At 36.5% G+C, this 10754-nt stretch overlaps 1 protein-coding gene across 1 annotated transcript; it reads left to right on the forward strand.

Annotated features, from left to right (window-relative positions):
* Positions 1–4994: 4994 nt before the first annotated feature.
* LOC132045446 (uncharacterized) lies at positions 4995–6836 on the forward strand. Its single transcript, XM_059436026.1, has 2 exons — positions 4995–5631; positions 6031–6836. Exons 1-2 carry the CDS (start codon positions 4995–4997, stop codon positions 6834–6836), a joined length of 1443 nt encoding a protein of 480 aa, XP_059292009.1.
* The last annotated feature ends 3918 nt before the right edge of the window (positions 6837–10754 follow it).

A 10754-nucleotide genomic window follows, 5' to 3' on the forward strand; every position in this document is an offset into this window, starting at 1 on the left:
TTCAGATGCAGAGAGGTGACCCAAATGGCCCGTGGAGGTATCACATGCAACACAAAGGAGGTGGTAGGATTCGACAAGTGTTTTGGACTTAATCATTTACTTACTACAAAGCAGATTATAATGGCAAACACACTTATACATAAACACAGGTTCACAACTAATGCAAGAAGCCCAAACCAAAGTCATAGACATAAAGAAAGAGTCAAAGGAAACTAACAAGTCCAAATCAAGATGGCTATGGCCCAAACAGCATTAAATGACAACAAATAATGCCAAGGCCCAACAACAAGATATTGAAGAGTAGGCCCAAAGCCAAAACAAAAACTTAACAGCAAAAGACAACATTTATGGATTCACACGAGTGATATACACACCATATACCAAATATACTAGCTCCTATACACTTGTATGTATACAGAACTGGATATACCTAGTATATCTAGGTATGTCTCCTTGTATATCATGAAGGAAAACATACGTTCAAAACTCAGCAAGGGGAACACATTAAAGCCTATATGATAGTTGAGACTCCATTTAGAAAAAATGCAAACAGAACCATAGAGGAAAGATTAAAAAAAAAAAAAAGGCAATGCAGTACATAATGTGCAAAGATCAGGTGTCAAAAGCCAGTTTACACCATTTAACAAGCAAAATACTTCACATCAGTTTTAGATTTTTAAAAGGTAACTTAGCATGCACATATACACATACTTTCCTTGTTTTTAAACTTGGAGGGTCCCATGGGATATGAGCTTCCATGAGGGAATCCTAGCAGCCTAGAATAGAGAGATTAGGCTGAGTTAGCTAGAAACTCTAAGCCCATCATCCCTTTCTTAGCCCTAGGTAAGTCACACTCATAGTTACTCATACACAAAGTGCCAACCTCCTTCAATTCAGACCTCCCGATACTTAAACTCATATACCAAACTCCAAACTATACATGTGATCCAGTATTCATACTCAGTCCCAACTCAACAAACACACAGAGAGAAATGTAGATATGTAGTCTTACAACTAACAAGCATAGGCATTTGACATAGATACAGGTAGACCAAACATTAGACATGGTATTTAACCCTCTTGAGCATATAAACATGCATATTTGACATTTTTATTCTGGTATGATTACTTAAAAGATATGACCAAAGCATGGTTTCTCAATGGAACATGACAATATCACTATTTTTCCAGGTTTAGACAAGTATTACATGGAGATGTGCACTTAACTAATTCATATGATGCTCTTAAGTGATAATAATGAGTGAAAACAGACTTAAATTTAACAGAGAGTGACCACTCAGCATGTAGTTGTCATTTTTTTTAATCAATAATGAACCTCAATACTCCCACAGAGTTAATCAGAGATGTTATATGTGTGTAGAAAATACTAGAACTAAACTCAGAATCCACTTTTTAACCTTATGGAGTGCAATCCATGTCTAGGTAAGTTCAGACAAAACACAGATGCAAGTTGAGATCATGATCTAATGGTAATGGCATATAGACAGAACTCAAACACTTTAAGATAAACATCATTTTGGATTACCAACTATATTAATAGAGGATCAGTCCCATAACACATTTAAACATGCTCAAACACTATAATCAGAGGATCAACTATGCCAACAGAGACAAACAAATACTTTTAATCATATATAGACCAACTAATCAACAAACAGGCTGCTCAAATAGGCATTCAGTAACAAATTTGACTAAATAGCATGCTAAAACTCCCTAATCAAGCTTACTAATAGCATTTTATAATTCTAATCAAATAGCACAATCATATTAGCATGTCTTTACCCTAATCATGCTCATTACATAACATCTAAACAATAACTCCAACTAAGCAACATAAGCATACTGATATTTAGCCACTAGTCATGTTTGCTACTATAATTCTAACTAAACAAATAACATAACTTAATCCTAATCATGCTTACTACTGTAACTCTAACAAAACAAAAAATTATCCTAATCACGCTTACTACTAACACAGAATTAAACACGTAGCATAAACAGTATAAACAACAACTTAAACAAACAGAAATAGCTAAGGAAAGGGGTTTACCTCTTTTTTGCGCAGCTTTCTATCGAGAATGAACTTGGAGACTCTTTTTCCTCCACCCAAGCTCAGAACTCAGCCACAAATAAAAGAAAAAAACAAATATTTAAAACTTAAACTTGATTCAGAAAAATTAAAGGTCTCAAAATTTATTGAAACCCTAGGTATTTTGAGTCTTTTTTGTGTGAATATATGATATTCGGTGTATCCAGAGTGTGAATTGGGGGTTCTATTTATAGAACCCCAAAAAGTTGAGAAACCCTAATTCAACCGATGTGGGACTTCATCAATTGTTTTGGAAATTAAACCCTCACTCAGCCATCAAAGGCTGAGATTTAAACATGCAAGTACATCAAAGGCCAGATTCGACCCAAATTGCAATGATCCAATTAATTCTTCATGAAACAATGGAAGACAAGTATTCAAAATTGAGTAAAACAAAAATCATTAAGGATTTTCAGTCATTTGACCGTTGATCCGTCCAAAAAGCAAAGAAAAAGAGAGAGATATACCGTGTTTGGGTTGAATTGTGGCAGAAATAGGTGAGAAATGACAGAGCAATAAATGCTCTTGCCATTCTCGACCCTACAAATACTAAAGCAACCATATAGGCCCTTCGTTTTTGCCATTTCCGGCATGTGTGATGTCAGAGAGGAGAGAGAAAGGGGAGGCGGCGCTAAGGTTTGAGAGTGAGACCTTTCTCCTCTCCTAAGGGTTTGTTTGGACTGAAAAGAGAGAGGGTATTACCCCCCTTAAGCGTGTTCTTGGGCCGGGTCGCGGTCTTCAAAGAAATCAAAGGGCAGTCCATATATCCACATGCGTATACGCGCAATATACATGTATATCTGTGTGTATATGCGTATATATATGAAGGTAATTCGACACTAATTTAATAAATGGCCATAATTAAGAAGGTCAATCAATTTCAACTTCTCAAATGCGGTCAAACACAATTAATTGACTAATTAAACAAAGTGACCAACATGATCAATCATGTAAATAGGCTCAAATTGCAAATGTAGACATGATCAATTCTGTAAATGGGCTCAAATTGCAAATGTAGATTCAATTGACTTTAACCTATGGAACAGGTCATTTCAATTATGGCCAAATTTGACCCAATTGAACAAATTAAAGGCTAATTTGCAATAATGATCTCTATTGACTTGAACCATGCATTTGGTTATTTCAATTAAGGCGCTTCTAATACAATTGATCAAACAAATTAAAAGCTAATCTTTGTGAAAATGACCTTAATTGATTTAACCATGGAAATTGGCTTTCCAATTAAGGCCAAAATTAACTAACAATTGATTATTTCAATTGTAGCCACCATTAGCCATATAACAAACAATTTTATGGAATTAACCACAACACTCAATTAATTGTGATTAATTCTCATAAATTGTACAAATGCACATTGAATATGCAAAATTAAGAGTTGAGGGTAAAATGATTAATTCATTTAATTAATATGATTTCTTGAATTAAACGAAGTAAAATGCTTGCTAATTGATTTCTGATAATTTTAACAATAAAATAAACAATTTTGTTTAAACTATTCCCTTGGTTAAATTTATCAAATGCCTCTTAATTGTTGCAAGAAAAATATGTTAATTAATTTCTAAATGGTTTCTAGTATTATAGAAATTATTTTGCCAAATGAAATGGCAAAATATTATCCAGATAATTTTATAAAATCATTTTGATTTACGAAAAAATATATATTTTTCTCTGTTTGACATCCAAGGACTCTGAACAATTAAAATAAATGTGGGAGGTTAAAAATTAGGCGTCAACAATATACATGAATTCTAGTTTACAAATAAATCTAAGAAGGATTAATTGACATCTGGATTGATCTGGTAAAACTTATTATATTCCTCAACGTCTTCATAATACATGTCCCACTGGCATCTAATATCCACTCCCACAACCCGGGACGGGCTTCTCCAGCAACGGCTGAATGGTAACCTTTGACTTTTCCGGCTCTTCTCTGACACCTTTGTATTTTTCATCATTGACTATGATGTTCTAGCTTGTTATTCCCCGCCACCATCAGACTTTTGTATGTAGTGATGGAAATTTAGAACGACTGAATTAGACTAGACTGACATATGAGATTAGTCGAAAAGTCATATCTGTTATAGGAATGATCAAAAACGCAGAGGCGTGTTGGATATTTTCCAGTGGCCGATGGAGAAGATTGGTTCTCAAAGGTGTCGTTCTGGACAATTTTTTCTTCACCAACTAAATTTAATACCAAAATTGTCCCTGGGTGAGTTAACTGTCTGTTAATTTTTGGGGCACACTACTAAAAAACTACAAAAATTCGACGGACAAAAAATCGACGCTGTATTTCTAATATTTTTTTAATTAAAAATACGACGGACAACGTCGGTTTTTTCACGAAATTTTGAACTTATAATTCTGCCAATTGTTTTTACAAAAATCGACGAACGACATCGGTTTTAATTTTAAAAATATATTAAATAATTTATAATTCATTTTGTTTTTTAAAATATTAATAAATGATTTTTTTTAAATAAACCGACGGACGACGTCGGTTTTCTAATTTTTTTTTTACCAAATCGGGTCAAAAAAATTAAGAAAAAAAAAAACTAACGGACTGCATCGATTTGTTCGTTGATTTTTTTAATACAAGAAGACCCACACGGGTTCTTCCTCCCATTTCCCTCTTTCCTAAAATAAACCTACTTCCCTCTTTAAAAAAAAAAACACTAAGCTACGCCGCCCACCCCCGTCACCTGCGCCATCAAGCTTCATGCCGCCGCCGACCACCCCCGCCACATGCGCAGCCCACACCCACTTACCCCAGCCCCGTTTTTAACTTCTAAATTGAGGTTAATTTCTTTCAAATTAGGGCTTTTAAAATTCTTTCAATTTTAGTTTTATTAATGATAAAGTAATGATATGGTTAATGATGCTTTTGGCATACAGTCTGGGTTTGAACCTGAGCAACCTCCTTAATGAAGAAGCAATGCACTTCTATCAAGAATTAGAAAAGGCTAGTCGTCCACTTTGGGTAGGGAGTCAGCATTCTAAGTTGTATGTTGCAGTTAGAATGATTAATATCAAATTAGATTGGACTGTTGCTGAAGCTGCTATGGACTCAATGATTAAGCTTGTGGGGGAACTAGTTACTCCGGAATTCGACATACCTAAGAGTTACTATCAAGCAAAGAGATTGGTTTCCAAATTAGGATTGTCGTATGATATAATTCATTGTTTTCCAAACAGTTATATGTTGTTCTATAAGCAAGATGCCAATTTAAATGAATGTAAATTATGTGGACATGCGCATTATAGGTGGACACCTAGTGGGAAGATGGTTCCAATTAAGGCGATGCATTATTTACCTATTATATGTAGGTTAAAGAGGTTGTTTGCATCGCTGAGTTCTACTCCTCACATGAGATGGCACAATGAAAATAGAAGGACACCTGGTGTTATATGTCATCCATCGGATGAAGAAGTATGGAAACATTTTGATAGAACTTATCCTGATTTTGCTAGTGAACCAAGAGCAAACCATGGTGTCGGAGGTTCGAATCCCTCTTCGCCCACAACCGGCCCAAAAGGGAAGTACCTTTCCCTCTGGGGGTAGGAAAATCATGGCCGGGATAGCGAACCAAAAGCTATGGAACTTGGGTGTGGGTCTTTTGTCGAAATGGAATGACTTTTCTTTTCATCTTTTTATTTATTATTTATCGAACATCCGTTTGGGTTTGTGTGCGGATGGTTTCACACCATACCCTGTTTCGGCTACACCCTATTCTTGTTGGCCTGTATTTCTTATTCCGTATAATCTATCGCCTGAGATGTGTATGACAAGTCCCTACATATTCCTAAATTGTGTTATCCCTGGTCCCCGTAATCCAAAAGTTTTGATTGATGTCTATCTACAACCTTTGATTGATGAGTTAAAACAATTGTGGGTGAAGGTGTAGTGACATATGATGTATCAACTAAGAGCAATTTCAATATGCATGCTTCTTTGATGTGGACTATTAATGATTTTCCTACGTATGGGATGTTGTCTAGTTGGATGACTGCTGCAAAGCTAGCTTGTCCTCATTCCATGGAAAAAAGTAAAGCATTCACTTTAAAACATGGCCACAAAAATTCATGGTTTGTTTGTCATCTTCAGTTCTTGCCTATGGATCACGAATTCCGAAAAATGAAACAAGCATTTAGAAAGAATAAAACTGAAAATGATCCGCCACCTCGAGCATTTTCAGGAGAGGAAATTTGGGGGAGGGTTTGTCACTTGCTTAAGGTCACAGAAGTTACCCCTTCTAGACTACCTGGTTATGGTGTTGAACCTAATTGGACTAAACAGAGCATATTCTGGGAGTTACCGTATTGGAAGGATAATCTTCTACGGCATAATCTTGATGCGATGCATATTGAAAAAAATTACTTTGATAATTTGTTCAACACTGTTATGGATGTTAAAGGCAAGACAAAAGATAACCAAAAAGCTAGATTGGACTTAAAGGAATATTGTAGGCGCCCTGAATTGAACTTGCAAGAGTTAGCGAAAAATAAAGTGTTCAAGCCCAGGGCTAGTTTTTCATTCACTATGGAGGAGAAACGAGAGATTTGTCAGCAGGTTAAGAATTTGCGGATGCCAGAGGGGTATGCGTCCAATTTTGACAAGCGTGCTGATATGAATGAAGGAAAATTGATTGGTATGAAAAGTCATGATTGCTATGTTTTCATGGAAACTTTGATTCCTATTGCATAGAGCCGCCTACCTGAAAGAATATGGAAACCAATCACAGAGTTAAGTTTGTTCTTCAAGGATTTATGTTCTAACACTTTGACGGTAGAAAACCTTCAAAGAATGGAAATAGAACATGCTGGCCATTACAACTAAGATCGAGAAGATCTTTCCATGTGGGTTTTTTGATGTGATGGAACATCTTCCCATTCATCTTGTACTAGAGGCACGCCTTGGAAGCCCGTTTCAAACTAGGTGGATGTATCCTTTCGAGAGGTAAGGAACCCAAACTTACTAATATATTTTTTTTTAACTAATTACTGTATAACATGATATTATACATGTACAGGACTATTGACAAATGCAAAAAATTACAAGCAAGTAGATCTAAGTTTGAAGAATCTATTTGCGAAGCGTATCTTGCAAAGGAAATGATTGCTTTCATATTATTTCGAGAGCAATCGTCATGTATGAGAAATAGGCCCAACCGTAATGATGTGGGTGGGGTTGATCCTAACTACCCACCAATGTCCATCTTTAATCCACCAGGATGAGGTGTTAAAAAGCCTCCAAAATGAACCATGAGTAGTATGGAGAGGCAATCAGCTGTGACACATGTCTTGCTCAATTGCCCAGAAATTCAAGTATATATTTGGTGAGTGTCGAATTATGTTACTGAATTACATGGGTAACTAATAAGGGTGAAACTAATGAAAATCTTGCATATGTCGAATAGTTACTTCATAGAACTTGAGGGCGATGAAGCCATATATTCGAAGTTTTCCCTTGGCTATATGATTTTGTAAGTGTGGAAGTTCATTGCATAATTTCAATTAAATGTAGGCTATATATAAGTTATTGATTTTTAATTTTCTTCCTTATTATATAGGTTTATCATACAGGAGAACATACCCAATATGTGAAAGATATGGCTTCCTTAACTGTTGAAGTTAAGAAAATGAAAAAGTACATTGTGAATGGTTACAAGTTCCAAACCGAAGAAGTTTCTCAATATAAGAAGACGAATAACAGTAGTGTGCATTAAAGGCGATGTTGATGGTAGCGGTGTAACTGTTGATTATTACGGTGTGTTGCAGGATATCATACAACTTAAGTATCTATGTTACCCTAAGAAGGAGATAACATTATTTCGGTGCAAATGGTTTGACCCAAGCCAAAGAGGTACAAGGGTGAATCGTCAGCATAACATAATTGAAGTCAAACACAAAAGACAATACAATCGCTATCATCCCTTTAGAATTGAATAAAATGCTAAGCAAGTGTATTATGCTCCATATCCTTTGCGTAAAGATAAGGCTGATTGGTGGGTGGTTATAAAGACTAAGCCTGTTGGGAGGATTGAGGTCGATAATGCATTGGCGTATCAAAATGATGTACCAGTTATTCATCAAATGGTGGACATAGAGTTAGAAAATAGTCTGGAACATCATCAACACATATTAGAAGAAGTTGATGAAGATGATGTAACTACCATAGAAAATGTTGAGGAAGAATCGACCGATGGACCTGAAACAAGCGATGGGGAAGAATCATCTGATGAAAATGAAACAAGCGAGGATGAGTGGGATGATGACTAGTTGCATGTTATTTTATTCTATACTTGGTGATGAAACAATTCTATACTTGTTAAATTTTTATTCTAACATAATTAACTTTTTGTACTTGTTAAATATATTAGTTCATTTATACTAACATAAATTTGTATGCACATGTCATCAGGTGGTAATGATCAAGGTAGAGGTAGAGGTAGAGCTAGAGGTCGAGGTACTAGTAAGGAAAAAGATAAGGGACCTATAAATCCTACAGCTACTAGTAGCCAGTCCATTCCCTCCGCTCCACATATGCACTCTACTCCGCCTCCTTTTTTTATGCCTGGTTCTGCTATGCAGCCCCAGTCTGGTCAATGGTCCTTCCAAGCGGCACCACCTCAGTCGTCCTCATTTACCCATCCTACTTTTATACCTACACTTATGTATTCCATAGGGCAGATCTCTTAAAACACATCGGCCACTTTGTCTCTTTCTTCTTTTCCACGTGGTACACCTCCCAGTATATCTAATTCGGGCCTTAGAGATATTATCTCTGAGCCTGAGTCACATCCATCCACACCAGCTCTGAGCCAGGCTTAGACCCATCCTCCAGCACCTGCTGTTACACCTCTCATTTTCATCGTAGGAGAACCTATGGTTTCCTAGTCGGGGTATGCCATTGGAATAGAGACCTGAGCCCAAGTTTGGAGGTAGAAAGGGTCTTACCCCATGTATAAAGGTACCAGTAGGTGTTCATGGCAATTTATAGGATTAGAAGTTGAACAAATTGAATCGACGCGGTCTGAACTGAACCGGAGAAGTCTGAAGACACCAGTCATCGTCGACGGGGCCATCGACATATCGACAGGTCGTCGTTAATGAGGCGTCGATGGGCTTCTGCAGCCCTAAATCTGCAGGGGCAGGTCGACGGAGCACGTCAACGGACCGTCGACACATTGACGGGTCGTCGAACCGCACCGCTGTAACCTTTTAACTCCCAAGTATAAATATATGATCCACAAGTACATTTCTCATTTTTCCTCCATTCCAAATCAGAGAACATTCCAAATCAGAGAAACCCTAGTATTTTCTCTCCCAACATTTTTCATCATTATTAGTGGAGATTTGGTAAGATCTGAGCCCCGTGAACCCTTGCTTGTCAATAAGAAGGTTGTTTCTAGGGTTTTTTCAAGTTGGAAAGCTTAGGGGTTGTAATGAAGTTGATCCTGGAATCTTAGGCCCCTCAAGGTATGCAAATGATTTCTACCCTTGTATTTAAGTTATTTATCAAGGATTTTAGTGGTTTTAAGTGAAGAGAGGGTAGTTGTGGAAGTGGTAAGTTGATAAAGGTTAAGATAGTGGTTTGGGGCTATTTTAAGAGATGATTAGGAATAGATTTGAGTATATTTTTATATATAAGTGTTGTTATTGTTGTTATGGTTTATGTTGGATTGAATAGGAAGTTGAAGGATATTTAAGCTTATAAGGGAACTGTTGCCTATAATTTGTTAAGCTCTATTCGTATTTAAAATGATTAGTAAGTGAGGTAAATGATATAATTAAGGCCTACGTTATCTTGATTGTAGACTTACGAGCTCGAGGATTAGAAGTTGGATGATTGAATATAGTTCGAGGTATGTTAAGGCTATCTTTTCTTTCCTTTGGCATGATCCTATGATATGAGCCAACAAGCTTCCATATTATTCTACTCTTAGAAGCATTAGGAGTACTTCAGTCTTTGATGTTCATGTACCCCGTTTATGATAATTCCTTCTGTTCATGGTCCAGTTTTATGTATCCAGTTTTATGTATACAGTTTATTCATGCATTACATTCATTATATATCCATGTACATTGACCCGTGACAAGAAGGCGTTATATACGCGAATATTAGATATATGTGGGGTATGAGAAGAGAGATAGGCGTTATATACGTGAATATTAGATAATTGTGGGGTATGAGAAGAGAGATAGGCGTTATACACGCATTATCACCTGATCAGATGGTGCACCATGCACTACTAAAAAATAAAGATTAGTTTACTGACGTATTCCGTCACTAATCAAGATATATTCATGCTAAACATGTGTTGCGACGATTACGATGGAATGTCGTCGTTATGTATTTTGCGCGTTACTAACCTATTAGCGACGGAAAAATGAAATCCGTAGCAAACTTAGTGACAGAGTACGACGCATGAAATCCTTCCACATTATAGCAACGGATCATTTTGTTGCTATTTTTATGAATTCGTGACTAATTTCATATTTCATTTCGTCGTTTTTAGTAAATTAGCGACGAAAACCATTGTCGCTAATCCGTCGCAAAATATTTGCTCGCATTTAGCGACAATACAATGTTTGTTGCGTCCGTAGCCCACCGTTTTCCCTC

The sequence above is a fragment of the Lycium ferocissimum genome, unplaced genomic scaffold (assembly GCF_029784015.1).
Source record: "Lycium ferocissimum isolate CSIRO_LF1 unplaced genomic scaffold, AGI_CSIRO_Lferr_CH_V1 ctg67, whole genome shotgun sequence".
Lineage (NCBI taxonomy): Eukaryota > Viridiplantae > Streptophyta > Magnoliopsida > Solanales > Solanaceae > Lycium > Lycium ferocissimum.

What these genes read in the sequence shown, in the direction of transcription:
- LOC132045446 (XM_059436026.1), top strand. Translation starts at nt 4,995, where the DNA reads ATGATATGGTTAATGATGCTTTTGGCATACAGTCTGGGTTTGAACCTG. An exon ending in AGCAAACCATGGTGTCGGAG is followed by an intron (nt 5,632 to 6,030) that starts GTTCGAATCCCT and finishes TTGTGGGTGAAG; the next exon opens with GTGTAGTGACATATGATGTA.